This window comes from Pristis pectinata, chromosome 15, assembly GCF_009764475.1.
Source record: "Pristis pectinata isolate sPriPec2 chromosome 15, sPriPec2.1.pri, whole genome shotgun sequence".
Classification (NCBI taxonomy): domain Eukaryota; kingdom Metazoa; phylum Chordata; class Chondrichthyes; order Rhinopristiformes; family Pristidae; genus Pristis; species Pristis pectinata.
In genome coordinates this window covers 42,147,120-42,173,244 of record NC_067419.1, presented here as the reverse complement: position 1 = coordinate 42,173,244, position 26,125 = coordinate 42,147,120, and the positions used below count along the sequence as shown (strand labels likewise).

At 42.9% G+C, this 26,125-nt stretch overlaps 1 protein-coding gene across 2 annotated transcripts in view; it reads left to right on the top strand.

Annotated features, from left to right (window-relative positions):
- Window positions 1-24,959, top strand: part of LOC127578248 (thioredoxin reductase 1, cytoplasmic-like) — a 35,270-nt gene extending 10,311 nt beyond the window's left edge. For both annotated transcript variants that reach the window (XM_052030026.1, XM_052030027.1), the window contains exons 3-14: window positions 1,777-1,849; window positions 3,852-3,971; window positions 6,262-6,404; window positions 8,094-8,209; window positions 10,898-11,123; window positions 12,870-12,962; window positions 14,203-14,279; window positions 16,543-16,699; window positions 17,779-17,886; window positions 18,465-18,560; window positions 20,228-20,362; window positions 23,281-24,959. In XM_052030026.1, coding sequence (XP_051885986.1) covers window positions 1,777-1,849; window positions 3,852-3,971; window positions 6,262-6,404; window positions 8,094-8,209; window positions 10,898-11,123; window positions 12,870-12,962; window positions 14,203-14,279; window positions 16,543-16,699; window positions 17,779-17,886; window positions 18,465-18,560; window positions 20,228-20,362; window positions 23,281-23,343 — 1,407 coding nt within the window. In that variant the 3' untranslated portion in view covers window positions 23,344-24,959. The remainder of the gene's footprint in view (window positions 1-1,776; window positions 1,850-3,851; window positions 3,972-6,261; window positions 6,405-8,093; window positions 8,210-10,897; window positions 11,124-12,869; window positions 12,963-14,202; window positions 14,280-16,542; window positions 16,700-17,778; window positions 17,887-18,464; window positions 18,561-20,227; window positions 20,363-23,280) is intronic.
- Window positions 24,960-26,125: the final 1,166 nt, after the last annotated feature.

The following is a 26,125-nucleotide window of genomic DNA, read 5'->3' as shown; positions in this document are numbered from 1 at the left end:
ATTGGATATTATTCCTTTATAAATATCTCAACATTTTTTTTTAAGATGTTACAGTTTATAATAAACTTTCCAATGAAGCAGGCAAGTTTAAAGGGAACCAGGGCCCCGGCAAGTCAGAAGGGAGTGTAGCAGACATCACCTGGAGCAGCAGGTGCCAAATCATTGCAAGTTCTCAATAGTTGGATAGCAGATTATCAGAGTTTTACTGTATGAAAACAATCCAAGGACTTTGGTTCCTCTCTCAACTAGTGATTGAGGTCAGCTTCCACTTCAGAGACCCTGGGCGCAGAACATTCAGGTTGAGATTTTTCCAGTGACTGTGAGGAGGTGCTATGTTTTTAAGGGGATGATGAGCTTGGGACTTTTGTGCTCCTCCAGTGTGGAATTGTTTGTGGGTAGTGGGAGTGTAGAGCTGCTTATCTAAATACTACCTAATTTTCCCTCTGCGTCATCACTAAAAACAAATAGTTTGTCGATGTTGTCTTGCTGTGGGCACAAAAGATGGCAAGTTTATAAAATGACAATGGTTACCTCACTTCATTAGTTGCACACCGCTTTTGGATATTGAGAACTAATTGAAGAGAGAATTTAATGTGCAGTAAAATTAAATGTTAGTATGAGATTTTAAAAAGCATTTTTTTAAACTTTAGTTTGTGTACTACAAAAATACACTCAAGGAGAACAGGAGGAAACATTTTAGTTCTTGGGTCACCAGTGAGATTCTGGCTGATGTGATCTAACTCCCATATACCCATTTCCCCCTTTTTCCTCATGCCTTTTGCTTGAGTCTCCCCATTTGAAATGACCAATTGACCTAACATTGATGCTGTTTCATAGTGGTACAACATGCAAACAGGCCCTTCGGCCCAACTTGTCCATGCTGATCAAGGTGCCTACCTGAGCTAGTCCCATTTGCCTGTGTTTGGCCCATATCTCTCCTAAACCTTTCCTATTGATGTCCCTGTCTAAATGTCCTTTTTAAATGTTGCAATTGTACCCGTCTCTACCACCAACTTGTTCCATATACCCACCACACTCTGTGTGGGGGAGAAACTTGCCCCTCAGGTCCCCCTTAAATCTTTCCCCTCTTGCCTTAAACCTGTGCCCTTTAGTTTTGGACGCCTCTACCCTGGGGATAAAGCTGTGACCGTTCACCTTATCTATGCCCCTCATGATTTTAAACACCTCTAAGGTTTGTGGAAGAGTTCCAAATCCCTACCAACCTTGTTCAGAGGTGCCTCCTGGAGAAGTCTGGCCCTCTCTCTAGGTCTAAGAGGAATTACCAGAAAGATTCTCCAACCAGTAGACCAACTCCCTGTGACTCCGTAGAGTGGGACCTGCAATGATGTATTGAGGTACATTGAGCTTTTGAGGGTGAGATTTTTAGTTTCCCTCGAGGGGTCTGGCCTGAAGCTGGGAGCAGTTGCATTAAATGCAGCTCGAAGGCAATGTCAAAATCGAGTTTATTGTCATGTGCACAAGTACATGTATGCACGGGGGCAATGAAAAACTTTGCAGCAGTATCACGGGCACAGAGCATCATATTTTGTGGCTGCAAAACAACAAATTTAATGCAAGTTGGTGGTAATAAATCTGCTTCTGATATAAGCAGCATTCACAAAGCAATGTTGCATTACTGCAAGGTGGCCTGTCATCTGGGACTTGTTCAAGATCAAATCAACTGAATAAATCTGAAATCTGCTTTGTGTGTCTGATAAGGGAAATTTCCGTTTGGTACTTGGTAGTTTCTCATTTGTCTCTCTCATTACTTCACAGGAAGCAGCCTCATATGGGAAGAAAGTGCTGGTCTTGGATTATGTCACACCCACGCCTTTGGGAACTGCATGGGGTAAATATTTAAAAATTTGCCCAATCAACAGTACGGTCACAAGCTTTTTAATCCCCAGGGGATTTATCCATCTTTTGCATTTTGCATAAGTTTTGCAGGCCACTTAACTAACTTCTTCCCTCCTGTAATTGGGGCAGGAATTGCTAGATAATAAAAGACAAGTTGGCCTGGGTCTTCTATTATCCTGGTAGTCAACTGATCAATGATGGTGAATTGTTGCTTTATTTATAGTGGTCGATCTTCACCCACCTTAGTCTGTGAGTCACTTGGTCAGCCAAACTGCAGTGGTAAAGAGGTCCAAAATTTGCTTCTATGCTGCTTTGATTATTTCCTGAAAGAACCATTACTGAACATGTTTGAATGAATCAATACTAATGCTTTAGCCATCGCACTGGGAAACCGGTTCCATTAGATTGGCCACTTTTCCATTGTCATCTTGCTTGTGCAAGAGTGTCTGTTTCTACCTTCACCCCTTTTGTCCTCTAGGTAATACCTAGACTCAGTGCTCAGCTGTTTTGGGCAGGGATGAATAGCGGGGCACCTTGGGTCAGCTGGGATTGGTGGAGACCATAATTAGTTGGGTCCCCAAAGTGGCCATCCCCTATAATGTTGTGTCCCACCAGAAGTGAGCTTTCCTGCAGAATCGAAGCCTCTGGTTCCTGTAAGACGTAAGAGGTGAGGTGAAGCCAGTCTTCAGTGGAATGCAGGGGATTCTCCACTGTGGAAGTTGTGCGGTGACACATTTGGTGTTGGAATGAACTTTAAAAACCATTATGTGGCACTTGGAATTTGAGAGAAGACTGCTGCTTTGGAGAAGTGTCTCCAGAATACTGACCATGAAGGAATTTGCTTTATTCTTTCATGGATGTGGGTTACTGGCACAATTGGCCTTTATTGCCTTTGAACTGAGTGGTTTGTTGGGAAGTTGTGGTGGAAGTTGAATCAGCTACTTGAATACATAAAGTAGGATTGGGCAAGAATGGTAGATTTCCATCTCCAAGGAATGCAAGTGAATTGGACAGGTTTCATTACAACAGTTCACAGCCAGCCAGATTCTACAACAGATTTAGTTAACGTTGAGTGTCCAAGGCAATGTGCAATGTAGACGTGCACCAAATGAATGCTAGAAGGGAAAACATCTGAAAATGTGATGGACGCAGACTCGACTGTGGCTCTCGGAAGAAAATCTGCTTTATTGAAACTCTCTCTGTCATTGATATTTCCCTTCCTCCGCCAATGGCACATCGGCTGCAGTGTGCAATTGCAAAATCTACTGCAGACTATTCTGAGAGCACCTTCAAACCTGTGATGACCTCCGTAGAAGAAGGATGAAGGCGGCAGGTCCATGGGAACACCACTGCCTGCAGGTCATCCTTGGTCACATCCTGATCTGGAAGGGACTCTAACCTCTCCAATACTTTCATCACTGCTGGGTCTAAATTCCCTTTTCAACAGGCACCGTTACAGAGTTAACCTGAAGGACTGCAGCTGTTCAAGTGGCAGCTGACCATCACTGAGGGCAATAAGTTCCAGTGTCACCCTTGTCCATATACTGGACATGGGCAAATAATTGCAGGGCTATGGGGAAAGCATAAGGCAGTGGGACTCTGATAGCCCTGCAGAGATGGCATGGGTATGATGGACCAAGTAACCCCACTATTACATGACTTTTAATACTACCTAATTGGTTCATCTTGTCATAGGCAAGATGTCCAGCAAACAACACAAACCCATAGTTACCCTCAGTGTACTTATGAGCTTGTGTTTCCACTGGGAAGATTCGAATTAACCTGAATATTTCCACCAGTTTACCTGTAACTATAGTTTATTCACTTTTCCTGGTTTGGGGAGAAGAAATCCAAGGCTGGTGAATGTGCTGCAAATGTTTGGGGAGACGGGCAGCATCCCTGGAGCGGATGTTTAATATATTGGGTTAATAACCTATTACAATTTCACTCTGATCTTTTTGTTATTACCTGTTATGCGTGTGTTAAATGATTAGGTCTCGGAGGGACATGCGTCAACGTGGGCTGTATCCCAAAGAAGTTGATGCACCAAGCGGCACTTTTGCATCAGGGTCTCGAGGATGCCAGGAAGTTTGGCTGGACATTTGACGAGCAAGGTTTGTGAAAGGAATGAAGTGGCCGAGTACTTCATATGCCAGACTTGTGCATCCAGTCTCACTGGTTGGATTGCCTCCTTCCACTTCCGTAACATCTCCCATCTCCGCTCTTGGAAACCTGAAGTTTTGCTGTCTCTGGGCCAACCTCTTGCTGTTTCTCCCCCTCCTCTTGTGAACTCAGTCATTCAAAACTCTGCTGTCACTATCAATAATTCATACCAAGTCCAATTCATCCATCTGTCTCATCTACTTTGGCTGCCAGACAGTAAAGATCTCCAGTCTTGTTTTCACCTTGTTTCCAAAGTTTCTGTGGCCTTGTCCTTGCACTTAATGGTAATACAATGCTTGTCCTTCACAGACTTGTATCTTGTGACTAATTTTTAAAATTTTTCTGTAATATTAAATCTGTATCCCATTTTGCATTGTTCCCAGGTTCTAAATCTTCCCTAAGTAATCTTTCTGCTTCATTTGGCAAGATGTTATGTGAAAAGTACCAGGGTTTAAGACTTGCAGAGGAGAATTGAATTTTCTCCCCCCCCCCCCCCCCCCCCCCCCCCCCCGTGGATCAAATCTTTGCTCATAATCTGAGTAGTAAGTAAGTTTATTGTCACGTGTACTGAAGTACAGTGGAAAAACTTTGTTTTGCATGCTATCCATATAGATAATTTCATTTCAACAGTGCATTGAGGTAGTACAAGGGAAAAGAATAACAGAACGCAGTTACAGAGAAAGTACAAGCAGACAATAAGGTGAAAGGTCATAATGAGGTAGATTCTGAGATCAAGAGTCCATCTTATTATTTTAGGGGACCATTCAATAGTCTTATAACAGTGGGATAGAAGCTGTCCTTGAGCCTGGTGGTATGTGCTTTCAGGCTTTTGTATCCTCTGTCCAATGGAAGGGGGAGAAGAGAGAATGTCTGGGGTAAGTGGGATCTTTGATAATGCTGGCTGCTTTACCGAGGCAGCGGGAAGTGTAGACAGAGTCCATGGAAGGGAGGCTGTTTTCCATGATGTGCTGAGCTGTGTCCACAGCTCTCTGCAGTTTCTTGTGGTCACGAGCAGAGCAGTTGCCACGCCAAGCTGTGATGCATCCAGATAGGATGCATTGATTTTAAAAATTGGTGAGAGTCAAAGGGGCTATGAATTGACACATTGAAATGAAGGTTTTTCCTAGCACTGTGTGCAGTAGCTATGCTTTAATCTGAAGCTTGAACGTTGCTTGCATTTTAAAATGAGGGTGGTGTTGGTGTTGGAGCTGAGCACATAAAGCAATCAGTCCAAGTTGTGATGCTGTCATATCTTTAAGACCGTGTCTAGTCTATCTTTTCTGGTGTTAACCAGTGCATCTGATGACTTCAGAATGTTCCGTTCTTGGAAGGAACTGAGGCCAATGTGTCTTTAGTGCTCGTCCACAAAATACTGATTGGACGGAGGGTCACATGTCTGTGACTGATTTTGACCATCCTCTGCAAAGTTGAGGCTGAGGTCAGTTTGGTTGGTAATGCTGGAGAAGACTTGACTACCTCCTTATGTTCTCCCCGCTTCACTAATACACTGGTGTATTCCAAGTGTTTATAAAGGGGGAAATCACAATCTTTTCCAGTGAGTGATCGTAGTGCATGGCAAAAGGCCTGATCATGGAGTGCAGGTCTGAATATTGGGTGCCATGAACAGAATGTCAGTACTCTATTGGAAAATCAGGAGCAGCATGCAGCAAACCTATCTGCAACTTCTGAACTCATTCTCTGAGCAAATCTTGCTTCATTCACAACCTGTCTTTACCTCTCACTGCCTTGGCGAAGCAGCCAGCATAATCAAAGACCCCACCTACCTGGGTCATTTTCTCTTGTCTCCTCTTCCATCAGGTAGAAGACTCAGGAGCCTGAGGGCACGCACCACCAGGCTTAAGGACGGCTTTTACCCCACTATTGAACGGTTCCCTTATACGATGAGGTGGACTCTGACCTTATGATCTACCTTGTTGTGACCTTGCACCTTATTGCACTGCACTTTCTCTGTAGCTGTGACACTTTACTCTGTACTGTTATTGTTTTTACCTGTACTACCTCCATGCACTCTGTACTAACTCAATGTAACTGCACTGTGTAATGAATTGACCTGTACGACTAGTATGCAAGACAAGTTTTTCACTGTACCTCGATACAAGTGACAATAATAAACCAATACCAATAACCTATGTTTAGGAAATGATTGTTCTAAAATGGTTGCCATGGATTTCAAGGCCAAATAAGATTCCATCTACTAAGTAATATTTCTTTTCTTTGCAGTCCGCCATGAATGGGCAACTCTGAGGGAAGCCATTCAGAATTACATAGGCTCCCTGAACTGGGGCTACAGAGTTTCCTTGAGGGAGAATGCTGTTACGTACGTGAATGCTTATGGAGAATTTGTGGAACCTCACAAGATCAAGGTAATGGCTCCATCAATTGTAGCCACGTCCCACATTGTTTCTGGTGCCAAAGAAATCGACCTGATGTTTGAATATGAACATTGTCTCCAACACTAACTTCCTCCACAGTAGGCATGCTATTTCTGTCGTTATCAATGGGTTACATTACAGCAACTTGCCTAGATGCTTTCAGCCCTTCTCAAACTTGTGATTAACTCCATTTTAATTTTATTTGCTTATGGGATGTGCGTGTTGTTGGCAATTCTGGCACTTTGTCATCGATCTCTAATTGTACCCGGAGTAGAAAAGGTGGTTGCATCTCAACAATACTGGTGGGTCTGGAGTTGCATGCAGGCCAAGCTAGGTGGGGTGGGGTGGGGTGGCAGATTTCCTTTCCTAAAGAGCATTGATGAGCTTCTATAGCGATTCTCTTTTAATATGGAAGCTGACCTGCCCAAAAAAAAACTGGGCACGTCCCCAGACGAAACCACGAGTGCAACAATTTCTACCTATTGGACTCATTTAAGATATCTTTATTAGTCACATGTACATCGAAACACACAGTGAAATGCATCTTTTGCATAGAGTGTTCTGGGGGCAGCCCGCAAGTGTCGCCACACTTCCGGTGCCAGCATAGCATGCCCACAACTTCCTAACCCATATGTCTTTGGAATGTGGGAGGAAACCGGAGCACCCGGAGAAAACCCACGCAGACACTGAGAGACCTTACAAACTCCTTACAGACAGTGGCAGGAATTGAACCTGGGTTGCTGTAATAGCATTAAGCTATCTGCTATTTTCACATTTCTTCACATTTAAACTTTTTTAAGGGCACTTGTTTTGTGGGCACTTGTTACTTAAATAACAAAAGACTTTACTGAAAGTGATGCACACTGATGAAAGTGGATAGTAGCTCAAACTTTTAAGTCATGTTCAGATTTTGAAGTTGGATTCCTTTCGAGTGGAGGACTAGACAGTCTTTGAATCTGTGCTAAGCAGCTGCATTAATAAAAGTACACCAAGCTGATGCTCAAAATACATCGGTGAACAGAGAAGATTGTAGTTGCAGGCACAGTTACATGGCTCCGTGGAAGACTTTGCATTTGTCATAATGGGTTGGCGGTCTGTACCATAACAATCACATTGGCTTTCTGCTAGTATTATTAACCAAAGTGGAAGCTTTATCACCTGATGATGACTTTGCCTTTGGTTGTTGGATAACATGGGATAATTGACTCAACTGATGGCTCAGTTGGCGACACATTCCTTCTGTGGAGGGCTTTGGGTTCAAGTATGATTATCTAGGCTGACATTTGGGGCAGAGTTGTAAGCTACAGTGTTAGTGATGCCATTTTTCAGTTAAGGTATTAAATTGAAACCACCTCTCCCCTCCAGTAGAAATTCCGATAGTGCCAATTTCAAGGTTGAATTTTGCCTGTTGTGCTAGCTAGTATTTAACTTTCACTCAGCATTGTAAACAGATTATCTAGTCATTTATATTGCTGTTTGAGGGATCTTGCCAGATTATCTAGTCATTTATATTGCTGTCTGAGGGATCTTGCTATGCAAGGCATGGCAATGTAGGATTTATGGCCATTACATTACAGACATGCCTCTTGTAGTAAAGTGCTTTGGAATGTCATGAAAGGTTCTTCAGCGGAGTCTCCAGCACGGAGTGAGGCTTCACTAATCCTATTCTTTTGTCTTCAGGCAACAAATAAAAAAGGAAAGGAAACATTTTACACTGCGGAGACCTTTATCCTAGCCACTGGGGAGAGACCTCGGTACCTGGGGGCTGCAGGTGATAAGGAGTATTGTATCACCAGGTACTTTAACATTCTCATTCATTTGTTCTGAGCATTTTCCTGAGATTGGAAAGTAGGAAGGACGTTTGAGGTTTCTCCCACATACTTGCCAAATAACCCATCTCGTCTCCAACACCATATAACTTCCTGTCGGGTGGGGGGGGGGGGGGGGGGGGGGGGAGAAAACGCACGTGTGTGGTGCTGACATCGAGGTTTGTTGTGGGGAGATTGTGGGTGAGCATGGAATTAATCAGTTCCTCCAACAAAAGCCTCTGGCATCAAAATCAGTCTAGGATGTGCCCTGAAGCAAAACAAGGCTGGAAATACCTGGGTCATGTGGCCTCTGGAGAGGAACAACATTTGCATTTTGGGTCAACAACCTTGCAAGAGTCATGGGGGAGAAAAATGAGGAGGGTGGGGTGGATAGAAGTATTTTGCTTTGCATCATCTATGGAAATGTGACCTGATCTTGGATCCAGTAAATCTAGTCCAATTCCCACACAAAGGCAATAGAACACCAACTATTGCACTAGTGGACACTATTTCAAAGGCTGACCACTCCCAGAGAAGTAAGATAACCATTATCTTCCCTGTTCTGCCTCGTGCACTTTGAACAAAATATTCAAAATCAGCAAAAAAACAAATTATTCATTTATGGAACTAGCTGTTGTCTAAATCACTAAAATCAGAAATTTGAACCACAGTACTGTTCCCAAAAACATGTTGTGACTAAAATCTAAGATTTGGTCTGTGACAAGCAAAACAAATTAACTCTATGTTGTCTTTGAGCTCGTCTGGAGCTGATAAGCTCCAATTATTGTGGCTTTCCACTTTTCTGCAGTTATAGTTGCACAGCACTGCCTCTTTGAATCTGGGAGCCTTCATCAGAACTGGGAAAGAGAAACTAGTTACCAGGAATGGAGGGCTTAAGTTATGAGGAGAGACTGGATAGGTTGGTGCTTCTTTACTCCAAGGGGGGGAAAACAAAAGAGGTTGAGAGGTGACCTTCCAGGGCTATACACCTTCCTATGGCAGTTCATTCCATATACTCTCCACCCTCTGTTGGGGGAAAAAGTTGCCCCTTGTGTTCCATGTAATTTTTTTTCCCTCACACCTTAAATCTATGCCCTCTTTAGACTCCCCTACCCTGGGGGAGAAAATAATGAGATAGGCAACAACTTGATGTTGGGAGTGCAGGAACAGGGGGAGACAAGACCATAATGGAGTGAGCAGCATTGGTGGAAGTGGTGAAGGGAGAGGGGTTTGGGCTGGTGGTTGACCATGTAAAGACGGTGCCTAGGAAAATCTGGACACGAGTGGGAGATGGTTATTGTACAGAGTTGGCCCATTGTGTCCATGCTTGACTTTGCACCGAGATTTAATGCACAAATCTTTGCTGAATTCTCAGTAGAATACTGAAAAGCTGCTGCAGGGTTGCAAGGTCCATCTTTCTGATCAGATACCTGAGTCTGAGTCATCATTTCCACCCCGCCCCCCCCCCCCCCCCCCAAGTGGAATACAAAAATCCCAGAACTATTTCGAAGGGCAATTTGAATGGTATCCCAGCCATCTTAAACATTCCCCTCCTTCCATGAGCAGTACACTGGCTGTATTGTATACCAAAATGCAGTGGATTAACCTGCCAAGGGTGCTCAATGTGACCTCTGCCTTTGAAGGTAAAGGATCACTGACACGTTGGAGGACACCACCTCCAAGTTGGATGCCATCCTGACTTGGAAGTGTGTCACTGCTCCTTCATCTTGGAATGCCTGTCACAGACTTTAGAACTTCCTTTGCCCCCAAAGAGTTGCTCCACCAGCTGCTTGAAGGTGTTAGATGCCGACCTTGCTCAGCCCTGTATGTGAGTGATGGGCATCTCATCTCTTCCAATGTCCCAGAGTGGTGGAAGAGATGAGATTCCCCAATGTCCCAGCCAATACTTAAACCTCGGCCAACTTCACTAAGACGCAGTGTGTAGGCATTATCAGAAAATGCTGGAGACACTTAGCAGGTCAGGTGGCAGCTGTGGAGGGAGAAACTGTTCATGTTTCAGGTTGGAGACGCAAGAGACTACAGATTCAGGACTGCGCTCACGATTCCAAACTCCACCTTCCTCTCTTATCAGATTCCATCATCTTCAGCCCTTTGTCACTTCCAGCCTCTGTCACTATCTCCAATCTTCTCCCCTCATTTCTCCCCCCCCCACTGCCTATCAACCCTCCTCACCTGGATCTTTCTCTACCTCTTCGTGTAGGGTCTATGCCCTCTATCTTTCAGTCCAGATGAAAAGTCTTGACCCGAAATGTGGACTGTCCATTTCCCTCCACAGATGCTGCCTGACCCGCTGAGTTGCTCCTGCACTTTGTGTATTGTGTTTCAGGTTGAAGACTCTTCATTGAAGCTCCAACCTGAAAAGTTAACTGTATCTCTTTCACCTGGTCAGTCAGCACCTGTGAAGTGTTTCCAGCAATTGTTTTGTTTTACCTGCAGGTTTTTGTTTTGTTTCCCCTCTGGGCATTATTACTTTGATTATGGGAACTTTCTGTGTACATATTGGCCACTGCAAATCCCAGTTGTGACTGCACTTCATGTATAACTGGTTCTAAAGCATTTTACTGAATCTTCTCAAGTTGATGAAGAATGCTGTTTAAATGCAAGTCTAAATCTGGAAGTTTAATGTTTCTTCTTTTGATTTGATGCTGATTCCAGTGATGATCTGTTCTCACTACCCCACTGTCCTGGAAAGACTTTGGTGGTTGGAGCTTCCTACGTTGCCCTAGAGTGTGCGGGATTTCTTGCGGGACTTGGGCTGGATGTGACGGTGATGGTTCGTTCTATCCTCCTGCGTGGATTTGATCAGCAAATGGCAAACCTGATCGGGGACTACATGGAGTCCCATGGAGTCAAATTCATTCGGCAGTTTGTACCATTTAAGGTGAGAGCGTGGATCTGTGGGATGGGTGTATGGGCTGCAATGGACGTGTGTCGAGTGTTTCTTTATCATTGTATCCTCCATGCTTCGTAGACATAGTTGTACAACACAGAAACAGGCCCTTTTGGCCCAACTTGTCGATGCCGACCAAATTCCCTACCTGATCTAGTCCCAGTTGTCTGCGTTTGACTCATATCCCTCTAATCCTTTCCTATCCATGTACCTGTCCAAATGTCCTTTAAACATTGTAATTGAACCCTCCTCTACCACTTCCTCTGGGGCGGGGGGAACAAAGAAATGTACCTCGGGTCCCCTTTTCTTAAATCTTTCCCCTTTCACCTTTAAACCTATGCCCTCTTGTTTTAGACTCCCCTACCCTGGGGGAGAGACTGTGACCATTCACCCTACCTTTTGTCTCTCTTTGTATTCCACTATAAGGTCACCCTCAGCCTCATTCACTCCAGGGAAAACAGTCCTAGCCTCTGCTTTATAACTTAAGCCCTCCAGTCCTGGTAACATCCTTGTTTTGTGCTCAACACTTTGAGGATAGGTTTTGTTACACAGACACCCTTTCCAAATTCCTGCTGGTAAATTTTGCTGTTAATGCTTCCTCTCTGAAAGGCCTCATCACTGTGCCGTGGTGCTGCTTTTGCCTCCCAAGTGTAAATCCCATGCTTTCTTAGAGAAACAAAGGTCTGCAGATGCCGGAATCTAGATGAAAAACACGATGATGCTGGAGGAACTCAGCCTAACAGCATGAACAATGAATTCTCCCACTTTAAGTAATCCCCACCCCCTTCCCCACACCACACCATGCTGCTTCCCTTTCCTAGCCTTTTTTTTCTCTCTCTACCTTTTTCTTTGTTTCTCTCCTTACCTTTGACCCATCCCCCAGTGGATCTGCTCTCCCCTCCTCCCCTGTACCTGCCTATCACCACCCTGTGCCCACCCCGCCTCCCCTCTTTTGTCCACCTATCACTGCTCTGCTTTTCCCTCCTATATCTTGGGCTTCCCCTTTTCCTATCTTCAGTCCTGAAGAAGGGTCCTGATGGGAAACGCTGACCGCCTGCTTTTCTCCACGGATGCTGCCTGGCCTGCTGAGTTCCTCCAGCATCGTAGTGTTTCCCACTCTTTCTTAATCCAGAGAACATTGAGATTTGAAGTGCTGTCTTTGCCTTGCAGCATTAATTGAAGACCTTGCCCAAACACCTCTGGTGGGTGTCAAGTACCTTGTGATACTTCTGAAAACGTGAGCGGGGGGCTTATTTTTTTTGTATTTTGGCTTGACCGATATTAATCCCTGAACCTGCTTGCCTTCATTTATCAGTGTTTGTGGCAGCTTGCTGTGCATAAACTCGCCACTGCTTCCTCTACTCTAGTACTGAGAAATCAATTTCTCTGTTATCCCTAAGTGGGATAACAAAAGTAAGCAATCTGCTGAAGCAACGCTGGTCAAGCAGCATCTGTGGGGAGGGGAGGAAGAAAAATTGACATTTCAGGTTGAAACCCTACATCAGGACGAGCACCTTGATGTCCCGTAGTTGTGAGAGTAATAAATGCCAATCTACTTTACTGTACATTATGTGCAACCCCCTGCCTAGAATCTGAGTAAATTATAAAAATCCAAGTCCCTTTGCTTGCTGTTGGACACTGTGCTAGAATTTACTGACCAGCTAAATGATTGTAATTTCTCTGGCAGTGTAACAATGTTGTTATCATTGATCTAACATGCATTTCCTCTGTTTGCAGATAGAACAACTTGAAGCAGGAACTCCAGGGAGGTTGAAAGTAACTGCTCGATCTACAGTGGGTTCGGAAACCATTGAAGGGGAATATAACACAGTAAGTGGCAAAGACCGAAGGCCTAGTCAGGCCAGAATTTGGACAGGACATTTAAGGATTTGTGCTTGGCTTTGAGCTTTTACCTGCCAAAATCTGCGTGGAAGGAGTTGCCTGAGTGTTGCATACCTCCTTGAACCAGCTCTGTTGTTAAGTAAGATCATGGCTGATCCTGTGGCATAGCTCCACTTCTCAACCTGTTTGTATTCTCACCTATGACCCACCCAACCACCCCAACTCCCACCCTGAATATTTTCCCCTAATGCCCAACTCTTGCTCTTGACTCTGCTCCAATCCTGATGACTCCACATGGATCCCTACAGCACAGGAACAGACCCTTCGGCCCACAGACGACGCTGGCCTTCGAACGTCCATTTACACTAATTGCATCTCATTCTCCCTACAATCCCATTGCCGTTTCCCCAGATTCTATTATTCGCCAACACACTAGAGACAATTTAGTGGCCAATTAACTTCCTAACTCCGTTTTTGGGACATTGTCCCTACCACTGCGTGGGTTTTTAAAATCAATGTGCAAACTTCACACAGACAGTGCCAGAGATCAGGATCGAGACTAGGTCACTACTAGCTGCACAGCTACTCAACATCTCCAGGCCTTGAGTAAAGAAGTATTTGCCCTTGTTCTAAGTGGCATGAGAAATAAGATGTACAATCCTGAAATGTACCATTTGGCCCTATAGATTCATGTGTTCCAGAGTTACTGTGCTATGCGGCACGGTAGCATAGTGGTTAGTGTAACGCTATTACAGCGCCAGCGACCCTGGTTCAATTCCGGCCGCTGTCTGTAAGGAGTTTGTACGTTCTCCCCGTGTCTGCGTGGGTTTCCTCCGGGTGCTCCGGTTTCCTCCCACATTCCAAAGACGTACGGGTTAGGAAGTTGTGGGCATGCTCTGTTGACGCCGGAAGAGTGGCGACATTTGCGGGCTGCCCCCAGCACGTTCTTAGCAATGCAAAAAGACATATTTCACTGTGTTTTGATGTACGTGTGGCAAATTAATACCTAATATCTAAAAAAAAAATCTTGTCAGCATAAACTGGGTGTGGTGAATTGTCAGCCCAACAAAGGGTCTGCTCATTAAAACTTAATGGTCTAAAGTAAGATCATTCATGCCTCTGGATACTGGATAATGCTGTATATCCTCCGTTTACAAAGGTGAATGGCTATGTAACAGACAAGTCCTTGTTGAGGAATGTTCTAATGAAGCCTGTTGTGTTTTGGCAGGTATTGCTGGCAGTTGGGAGGGATGCCTGTACCAAAAACATTGGCTTGGATAAAGTGGGAGTAAAAGTCAAGGAAAAGTAAGCAAACAGTGTTTCTTAAATGTTTAAGCAGCAAAATCCTTGTGTTGAAAATCGAACAATGCAGCACGTACTGAGTAGTATCTACGGAGAAGGTCCTCCCAGGTGTTGCTTGAGCATTTCTAATAGTTTTTCATTTTTGCTTGTTTCTTAACCTTGTTAACTTGCTTTTTTTTTCCCCATTTCCCTTTCCAAGTGGGGCTGCTTTCATGGCAAGATGGAGGCTTGAATGTCTTTATCCACCACCTCCCTACCCTTAGCCAGCCCACCTTGACAGATAAAGGAGGGAATATAGAAATGCAAGGTAGCACTGAGCCTGTCCTGACCTTTTGCTTATGGTTGAAGTCCTCTTGTACAACTTGACTCTGAATCCTAAACTGTTGCCTATCAATCTTGTTTTCAATTGACCATCTAATCCATTTCCACATCTTCAACTTCTTGGGGCAAAATTCCAGATTCCTAACCTAATCTTTCTCTTTTTTTTTCCTACCCCTTTCTCACCCATATTTCTTTGACCTCCATGGAAAGTAAAATGTGGTAACTTGTAATTTGGTTGCTAAACATCCAATTTCCAAGACAGATAGTGTAGACGCTATGAATAATGGTATTGGTTTATTATTGTCACATGTACCGAGATAGTGGAAGAAACTCTTGCATGCCATCCTGACAGATCATGCCATACATTAGTACATAAAGGTACTAAAAAGAAAACAATGCAGAATATGGTGTTTCTGTTTGAGAGAGAGTGCAGAGCAGGTAAACAAGGTGCAAGGGCCATGATGAGGCAGATTGGGAGATCAAGAATTCAACTTCAGTGTATGAGAAGTCCATTCAAGAGTCTGATAACAGCAGCTGTCCTTGAGCCTGGTGATGCATGCTCCAGAGCTTTTGTACATTCTGCCGGACTGGAGAGGGGAGAAGAGAATGACCAGGGTGGGAGGGGTCTTTGATTATGTTGGCTGCTTTCCCGAGACAGCAGGAAGTGTAGACGGAGTCACTGGAGGGGAGGCTGGTTTGTGTGACGGACTGGGCTGTTTTAAAACTTGTGCTCAGCAAACAGCAGTGTGATAGGAAATAATTATTAGTGATGTTGAGAGATAAACATTGATTTCTGGACACTGGAACCCTATGCTTGTTATCTGGGTCTTTAAATGACCAGCCTGGAAGTCCTTGAACTACTTCCTTCAACAGGCCCATTTTAAAAGTTGTACACTTACAAACTAAGGGTGAAGATATCACTGCCTGGAGCCTAGGTGAAGCTTAAGAGCTCCTGCAGTCTAAATTTTACTGTCTTCCTTCTCTCAGCTTGGACACAAAGCTCCAACATAAACTATTGTAGTTTTACAAAATGGGCATGATTTGAATTTGTTATGGTGATGAACACTGTCTTGCTAATTCTTTTGCTGATTTGGTAATGGTGTAGTGTATTTATAAAAATATTTTTCAGAGGAAAACTTCAAGGCAAATGATTTGCCTAGTATGAGTTTGTGCACAATCTTTTGTGGATAAGCAACACTTTGTGATAACCTTGTTGTGTTTTTGTGCTCATTCAGTGAGGTTTTCCTGCATGAGTTGGCCAGTCATGTCAGAATTGTGCTCTGGCAGTGCCAGACCCAGCTGCTGATTATACTACCGGCACAACACTGCCTAATCTAGTAACAATACCAGTGACTCACCACCCCATTTGAAGATAAGTTCAAAGCAGCATTGACTAGTGGTTAAAATAGTGTCTCAAAGCAGCCTCAGGAGGCAGTGACCTATAGAGTAATAGTTTGCATTTGAAGCTTTATGTCTGCTCTGGTCTGGTGGGTTGCCCTCTTCTGAATTACAAAGCTAGAAGTTCAAGTCCCACTGCAGGTACCATACAATTCCGGGTTGGTTCTCTAGTACCGGGGAGGTGCTGCACCATCAAAGCTGGTGCAACCTGTTGGATACGAGTTAAATTGAGGGCCAGACTGTGTTATTGGGTGAATGGGAGATCCTAGGGTACTATTTCTGAAGCAGCCCAAGTTATTACTGGCCAATATTTATTCTTCAATCGCCATCACTCAAGGACTGTCAAATGCATGACAGTTTATGGGAGCTTGCTTTGCACAACTTGGGAGAGCTTACTATATTACAGTGGTGACTGCCCTTTAAGAACCTTCAACTGCTCCTTACAGCCAAAGTACTTCTAGAGTTGGAAAAGTCATTGCACTAAGATGTGAACCATTTACCGTGTGAAGTGTTTATTGCAAGTATTTTAAGAACCCATTTCTTTTAGGTCTGGTCGGATTCCTGTCAATGACGTTGAACAAACAAATGTACCGTACATTTATGCCATTGGTGACATATTAGATGGCAAATTGCAGCTCACCCCAGTAGCCATTCAAGCTGGCCGCTTGCTTGCTAAGAGGCTATATGGAGGATCTACTGTCAAGGTATAAATCTACAGTTTAATTACTAGCTTCCTTCCCTCCACAGCTAAAATTAGGTGTTTTGTTTTTTAAAAATAAAATCTTCTGCCCAAAATTCTATTGTTTTTAAATAACTGTTATTGGGATTGGAGGTGGAATCCACTGGCACTCCAAAATTGTGGACTGATTCCCTGCAATATTTTTGGTGATGGTGCACCACCTCACTGCCCACTGAGTACTAATACAATTTGGCTCAGCTGTCCTGAATCTTGAAAGCTATTGTTAACCACACTAAGAGTGTGCTTTTGTGGCACATATCATAAACTTGAACTGCCTATACATTTTGCAATGACTGACTTGCTTTTGAAGTGAAGTCAATGATGTGCATAGATTTTGTATGCAATGAAGCCAATTAGAGTTTTGGTGATTATAGTATCCAATTCACTGTTGCTAGCTGTTGGGTTAATTCTACTGAACAATATTCATAAAGCTTGCTATTGCACTTTCCCAGTTTGCATACACTACACATTTGATTATATGAATTTAATATATAGTCAAAGTTACTTAAATAACTTGGGTGAGGTCCATCTGTGCACTCTAAAAGGTTTCCATATTTTGCATAAATTATTCAGGACTGCTCTTCAGTCTCTCACAGATTAATGGGTCAGTATCTGACTATTTGTGGGGGCTTGCTGTGCAGATTGTTGCCAGGTTTGGCACATTGCCTCACAACTGTAACTCGGTACTCTGAGGGGATGTGAAAAATGCCATGAAATGCAAGACCTAAAATTTTAACTGCCCTTATATTTGTGCTTTTTGAAAATAACCTTGGCTTTGGTGTTTTTATCCATTTGGGTCCTAAGTTTGAAGTCTCTCTTGAAACTTCCTTCTTCTTGCCTCTTTGGCAATTTTATTTTAAAAATTTATTTACTGCATTTTTATTTTTTAAAAGATCCTCATTGAATGTGTGTGTTACTTTGGTGCTATATGAATGCAATTTTTGTTTTTTGTATAACCGAACTTTGAACTGCTGCTTTTTTTAAAAAAAAAAGGCAATTTCATGTTTTGGAGTTGGAGTATTTATTCCTTTGTGATTATAACAGTGTGACTATGTGAACGTACCTACCACTGTCTTTACTCCCTTGGAATATGGAGCCTGTGGTTTTTCAGAAGAAGCAGCTTTGGAAAAGTATGGAGAGGAGAATGTGGAGGTGAGTTGAGGATTTAATGATTCCATTGGCCGGATATGAGGACTGTACTGCCTGTCTCTAATTGATATCGCATTAGTGGACCATGGGTTTATTTCAGTTAAGAATTCACTGCATTTTTGGGTCTGGGGGCGCATAAAATGTAATGGGAAGAAGATGCTAGGTTTCTTTAATGGCCTGAATTTCAAGGTTGTTATTATGGAGACTAATTTTAATTGATTTGTTTTAGTTCTCTAGGTACCAGAGTGGCATTTCTCTGAACATGAATTCATTGTCTGTGCAGGCCCTCCTCAGGTTACTGCAGGGTTCGGTTCCTATGAACTGTTCGTAACCCAAACAGTTCACCAGTCAGAAATGTGGCTGTGAACCCTTCCCACGTGGCAGAAGATGCCTGCAGCTCCACAGCAGCCGGTAACTCCATCCATCTGGTCTCCCAAATGCTCGTTTTGTATAAGTCAGGCATCTGTAAGTTGGGGAGGATCTGTATTACTAGTGCAACAAAATAGCCATTGGTACCACACAGCTAATCAATATTGGATGCTATTTCTCTTGCAGTTCTATCACTTTGATTTTTTTTTAAGGTATATCACAGTTACTTCTGGCCACTGGAATGGACAGTCCCATCAAGAGATAACAACAAGTGTTATGCCAAGATTATTTGCAACAAGCAAGATCATGTAAGTATTTTCAAACCTTTTTTTAAATTGACTTCCAACTAGCAAAGGGTCCTTGATGATCTGATTAACCAGGGTTGACAGCACTGAATTAAAGGCTGCAATGCAAAGCTAGTAACCCCAGATCTTGGTCCATAACAGGAACAGATTTTCAATTTGACCTATTCAGGAGCTGGTGATTATTGAGGCAAAGAATGTTATTCCCAATGAATTTTGCTGTACATTAGTATTGGTTTATTATTGTTACTTGTACTGAGGTACAGTGGAAAAACTTGTCTTGCATACCGATCATAAGGTCAATTCATTACCCAGTGCAGTTACATTGGATTAGTACAGAGTGCATTGATGTAGTACAGGTAAATACAATAACAGTACGGAGTAAAGTGTCACAGCTACAGAGAGTGCAGTGCAATAAGGTGCAACGTCACAACAAGGTAGATCGTGAGGTCATAGTCCATCTCATTGTAAAAGGGAACTGTTCAATGGTCTTATCACAGTGGGTAGAAGCTGTCCTTAAGTCTTACATTTGGCTAGAATTACAGCTAGATTCCTGTACCATCTCACCTAGGAAGTTGGGAAGAAAATTTCTTCAGAAATTCAGCAGTAATTGACTTGCACATCTTCCAGTTTAGTGTACTACATTCAGTGCTCACGCAGTGGTCTCCTCTGCATTGGGGAAACGAGACAGTCTGGGTGACCACTTTGCAGACCTAGAACTTCCGGCTCCCTGTTTCTTCCCATTCTCACTCTAACCTCTATCATTTGATAGCCTATGGTATTCCAACAAATCCCAGTACAAGGTTGAGGAACAGTACTTCCTGTCTAGTCTGGGTCAATCCTTGGGGCTCTGTATTTTGATTTCAACAAATTTCTGATTCTTATTAGTCAGAGCTTGCCAATTCTGATGCATTAGTTTTTTCTCGTCGTTGATGGCACCGGAATATTTCCCACATTTCAGATTTCCCCCATCTGCTGTTCTGATCTTAGCTCCCGGTACTTTTTCTGTCTACAACTTTTGTTCATCTGCCTCTGGACTGACCGGTGCAGTCTAAGAGGGAACCATAAGCATTTGTCATGTGTACAAGCTTGCTGTCCATACTATCACAGATACTTCCTTTTTCTCTTCTCCTTCCCCTCTGATTTCAAACATGCTTTTCACATTTTTTTCCCCATTTCTGATGGGTGGTTGTTTTGAAATGTTAAACTGTTTTTCTCTCTCCACAGATGCTGCCTGACCTGTTGCATATATCCCCAGTGCTTCCTATTTTATTTCAGATTTCTAGCATCTGCAATGTATTATTTTTCAGTCTTAATGTAATATTGTCTCCCTATTGATTTTTTTTTTGATTGTTGCTTTTTAAATTTGGGTGTAGCTGGGCTGTGACAGTGACAAATTGAAATAAAAACCATCGGTGAATTCTCAAATCAACAATATTGACTCCAGGATGCATGGTCCACATTGGCCTAAAGGTGGATGTCATCTTGCACAGCTTTGGATTGTAAAAAAACCATTTGGTATTTGTCTAAGTTGTAGCACCCATGGCTGCCGCCTTACTGGCTGCCGCCTTACTGGCTGCCGAAAATGGTGGGGAGGGAAGTTGACCTTTTGTGGCTCTATAATCGAAGATAAAATCACCACGCAGATTAAATAAGTGCATTTTGCTTCTCAGGCGAGGGTAATTGGTTTCCACGTGTTGGGCCCGAATGCAGGAGAAATCACCCAAGGATTTGGTGCTGCAATGAAGTGTGGAATGACCAAGGAGCAGTTGGATAGCACAATAGGAATCCATCCAGTCTGTGCGGAGGTAATGCATGCTAAATGCAATCTTGATGCACTGGTTTAATGTAATTTTATACAGTCCATTAACCATTAAAGTGTAGCGGTTGCTACCGCGGAATGAACACGACGCGAGTCGTAGAGTTTCAGAACAGAACTGGTTTATTTTCCCGCCTTGCGCGGGCCTTTTAAGGGACACTGTTCCCGCCCGATGCAACCGGCAATGACGTATATGCTACGTCATCAAGTCTTTCCCGCGCATGGGTTCTCCCCGTCACTCGGGGAAGACGAAGGCCCGCCGCCATCTTGGGCCTCGCCGCTCCGACGCCGTGTGACCCGACTGCCGAGCCGGTTCATTTACCTGGACGGTGAGTCGCTACAAAAGCAACGTGGATTGTTATGGCATCTTTAACCGTAGTGAAATGTCCCAAGGCAGTTTACAGGAGTTTTCAAGTAAAAAATTTGCTGAAGAGTTGGGATTGTGAAGATGTCCAAAAGTTGGAGGAGATGAGGTAATTTTTACAGTAGATATTACACTGTTCCAGATGCCAGTAATATCCCCTGCTTGCAAAGCAACCCAAACCATGTTGACATTTCAGCAGACTTTCCAATTTCCCTGTTGCATACTGTCTTTTTTTTAATCCTGTGGAAGTTCGCACTGATCCAGTAAAACCTCACAGATACCAGTGGCTAATGGAATCCTGGATCCAGTGGCCAAGATCCTGATCTTTGGGTGTCGTGAGAGGAGCCTTTAGTTGAAAACTACCAAGCTCCCTGAAAGAAAGGAGAGGTTTTTCTTGAGCTCTTTCCTGGGTACTGTTTCACTTTGGGAAGAGGAGCTAAGTTGAAACCCAAACTGTTCAGTCTTGCCAGGAAAGTTTGACAAAAATTTTGATGGAGGAGCTACAACCTGATATTGAATATGTACAGTTAGTGCCCAAAGTTTGATGTTGTAAGGGGAGATGAATAGGTTGAGGTTCCCCTATCCCCTCCCTAATTCTGAATCTCATGACTACAGATCTCCTCAGCAGTTCCTAAAGCTGACACACATTGAAGAATTCAGTTGTTATGATACAAAATTATTCTAGCAGTGAAAGACCTTGGGTGAAAATATAGATCTGAATTGATATAATTTTCATTACAATGTGTTCAATGTTTAATGGACAATTGATGATTATTAATGGAATTGTAATGGGTAAAAATTGTCCAAGTAAGCTTTGTGGTGGTTAAATCCACAATTCCTCAAACATGACGGACCAAATCCATATGGCTTTCCAAATTTCTGTCAGCTCAGAGTTATCCAGTTCTCCCAATAATTATCCCTGTAACCTATTCTTCTATTCCCATTTTATTCTACCACTATGTGCAATTTGGTGGCCAATTGTCATATCCAACCCAAATGTAATTGGGATGTGGGAGGAAACCCATGAGATCACAGGGAGAGTAGACAAACTCCACACGGATGGCACTAGAGGTTGGGATTGAACCAGGGTCTCTGGAACTGAGGTGGCAGTTCTATTAGCTGAAACACTGTGTTGCCTGTAATGTGCCAGATATTATAATTCAAAGCACACTGAAAAATAATCAAGCAGCTTTATAAATCTGAAGTGTAACGCTTAATGTCTAACATCTGAGGTTTGCCATGCCATGGTAATTAATGACTGGAGCCTGAATATTTATATTTGAGCTTGTAAGCAAATGTGCAGATGCTGTTTTGAGGGAATTCTAATGATTCAATTAACACATTTGTGTCTCGGCCTCTTGAAATCAGACTTCTTGTGAAGACATAGACTGTGTTAGAAATTGTTTCAGCTCATTATCAATGTTAGATCAATTTATTTTATCCTTTTGTAAGGAGTTTTACTTTGAAGAACCCTTTTGAGTTTTCGTCTGACATCAAAAGGCTGGCTCTATTTTGCTTTTATCAACTATTTCCTTCTCCCAAGACCAGCTCTAAAAATAACCTATTCAAGCAACGTTGGAAAAAAAATCTGCTGATGGTATCTTGTTAAGGACTGGGGGGGGGGGTGGGGGGGGGTTGGGGTGATGTTAAGCCTGGGTAGGAATGGGTGGGGACCTAGGAAGGTACCTTGAAGGACCATCAACTCAGTTGACTTTGAGGTAGAACTTGGAGCCATGTAGACTAATAAAAGAGTTGGGGGGGAAATTCCAAAGGAAGCAACTCATTGGGTTCACACAATTTTGCTGTTACTTGTGGATTTTACCCTAGGATTACAATGACAATTTGTAAATTAGCAGTATTAAATGTACTACTGTTACTATAATGGCTTGAATTCTGTTGCTGGGTGTAGATGCAAGTTAGATTTTCCTTGCTGTGCATCAATGGCATAGCTTGGTGGCAATGTGGCATGCAAGTTTAAAAGGGTCAAGGTGCATGGTTTGCCCCCACTGGCAGTGTGTCCTTGTTAACATGCCCAGTGTTTCTGCAAGGCATTATCAGACCTCCATTTGCCTTCAAGTTCCCCAAAGTGGTGTAGACTTAAATGGAGAGTTTGAGGTAATCCTGAGTGAATTTTGCAAAACTCTTTCACTGCTTTCCTAATGTCCTTCAGGGAAAGTCTACACTTCCATCTCCAGGATACCTGGTTATCTATTAATACCTTCAGAGAAGCTCAGCACCAACGTCATCCCCTTCTACAGAATAAATTTTAAAAGTGACCTGGTGCAGGCTCAAGGACATAGCTTATTAGAAGCCAGGTAAATGTGAGGGAGAAAAGATCAGTTGGTTATCTGGATGGAATTGGATGACCAAGGACTGGGAGGAGAATGGTGGAATATTAAACCAGTTGGGTTGAATGGCCTGTCTGTACATTGCATTGATCTATAATCTTCATTGGGAGGGCTTCACAAGTTCTGTGTGAAAATAGGGTTGTCTTTTCCATTTTGCTTTATTAATCATTTGCAATAAATTTTTTTGTTTTTTAGATATTCACCACACTATCGATCACTAAACAGTCTGGTGCAAATGCCCAACTGTCTGGCTGCTGAGGTTAAACCCTGCTGTTGTCACAGCTGCTGTAATGGTTTGCTTCATCTTTAACACTGTCCAGTCTGACACCTTCATCCTCCCTCAGAGGACTGGTGTTCATGGCCACCAGTAACATTGAAGGGTCCCTGACAGTGAGATGATGTTGTTACCATTGACAGCCAGTGCAACGGCAGGGTTACTGCTAGTTTCTTGAAGCAAGCTGATGCATTGTAGAGCATCGCCCTGATGCTGTCATGAAGTTTCGGCCTGGAACCAGTTTCAAATGGAAGGCTGCGATGGAAAACTACAAGCACAGTCTAGCAACTCTCAGCGATTCTGGACATGGTCTTCCAATACCATTCAAACACAGACCAAAATTAGAAGCAGGAAAACTTGTGTATTTGTGTTGTCTGGGTTTGGGTGTATTCCTTTTCAAATAATGGAATTTCCTTTTTTTAAAGTCATTCTGCACATTTCCACACCTTGTTAGGTTTGAATGAATTTTTGTATGAATTGTTTAATATTGAAGCATAATATATTTACTCCAGTTCTGTGTTCAGAATAATGGGAGTGCAATTGGTCTATACCTCAGTTTGATCTATTGCCTGTTTTAACTCATCACCTCTCCTCAATAAATGGCTAGTGTGTGAAACAAAGATACTGTACTGATTACCACCCACTTCATGCTACAACCCAATGCCAATTTGATCCCTTATATTGCAAGTTTTTGGGCATTAATTTTGTGCACCATATCCTAAAGATAAATGGACCTCTTCCCTCAAACATTTCTGTGATCATTGTAACCTCTGAAGACTCTGCAATATCTTTCAGTGTATCACTCTCCAGCATAGAAATTGGCCATGACGTGACCTCAACTGGCTTCTAGAGCAGAATGGTGGTCACTCTTTTATGGGAGTGAATTGACAGCAGTTGGACTGCCAGTGAGTCAGTTTGGGGTTTGTACCTACAGGGGTTGGTCCGCACCTCCAGCTAAAGTTGTGGCAAGTCTGCTGTGTCAGACTGGCCAGAGTCTAGAGCAAAGAGGCTCCCTTAGCGGTTAACACAGTCTCAGGTCTGACTTAAGAATTGCTATGTAAAACCTTCTTGTTTCATGGCTGCTGTTGTAATGTCAACTCTGCCTTAGGGTGCTGACTTTCTGTAAACTCTTGACCAGGTTGAACCACTTTGTACTAATGTATCCTTCTGTGCTCAGAGCTTGGGAATAGTTTCTTTGCAGAATGTCTGGCCTGAACTATTTTAGGAAAACTATTTAAATGAAAAGCTTTGGATCATAAATGCTCTAATCCATTGTACCTCAGATTTTTCAGTCATTGGCTTATTACACTTGGTGCTGAAAACCTGAATGTTCTCAACATGTTGTCCCAGAAGCGCACAGATCTGTGACCCTAGCAGTGAGTTGCAGCATTTTAACATGTAAAGCACTGACTACTGTAACTCCTAGTGGCACCATTCATGAGGATAAAGGATTATTGATTGGTGACCAACCAATATATATTAAGACACACAATTTTCTATTATGATTAAGATTAGTATTTCATTGTATTACTGTTGGCATTGGTTCTGAAATGAATGTGATTGACTTTGTAGAAAATTAAAATTGTTTTTGCTTCAAAAATTTGCATTTATTTTTAGTGTATGTCTCAAGTTCTGAATACAAAGGGAAGTTTCTGCAACGCATAACAAAACTGAATTATCCTGTCTGATGGAAAAGTGTTTTTTTCTTTTAGTGTTGAGTTTGATTATATATAGTGATACTCCAGTAATCTGGCACCCTTGACTTTGGTGCTGGCCTGCAGATTTACTGGTCCGTTGGATGTTCCTCCTATTACTCCAGGTGATGTACAATATTGTGTGTCGTTGGCAAGTGTCCCATCTGGGTGTCCTGCTATTGCCTGATTTAAGCTTCCTCCAGTGTTGAATTTTACCTTCTCTACTTTGCTAATATCAAAGTCCTTTATTATTCTCTCTTCTCTCCCCACATCCCTTCCCCCCCCCCCCCCCATCATGCAGAAGATTCAAAAGCCTGAAAGTACATACCACCAGGCCTAAGGACAGCTTCTATCCCTTGAACAGTCCCCTAGTATGATAAGATGAACTCTTGGCCTCACAATCGACCTCGTTATGGCCTTGCACCTTATTGTCTGTTTGCACTGCACTTTGTCTGTAACACCTTATTCTGCATTCTGTTATTGTTTTCCCTTGTACTACCTCAATGCACTGATGTGATAAAATGATCTGTGTGGATGACATGCAAAACAAGTTTTTCACTGTACTTTGGTACATGTGACAATAATAAACCAAATGTAATTTTTTGCCAACTCTTTTTTCCACCCCCCCCCCCACCAGACAATTGAAGGTTGGAACTGCCCACAGCATTTGGCAATCAATGCTTTTGGTGGGGTGGGGGTGTGCAGGGGGAGGAGAAATCTGAAATCTCCACATCCCAGAATGTAATGAGCCACTTCCAGGAGCCATGCCAAGGTGCCTGGGTTAACGTATTGCAGCTGGCAACCATTGCACCAAGGGTGTGCTGCACTTTTGGAACTCACCAATTGGATAAGCTATTTAAACCAAGACCCTCTTGTGTTAAGGATGCTATTGTACTTTGAAATGTCGTTACAAGCGTCTTGGCTAATTTATATTCCTTGACTTGTCTGTTTTTTGCTTTTTATCAGGAACTAGGTGCAAATTACTCACTCATTTCCAACATTCATATAGTGGCTAGATGGCTACTTCATTAGCTGTGCAATGCTCTTTGGCATTCTGAAAGGTGATCATCTA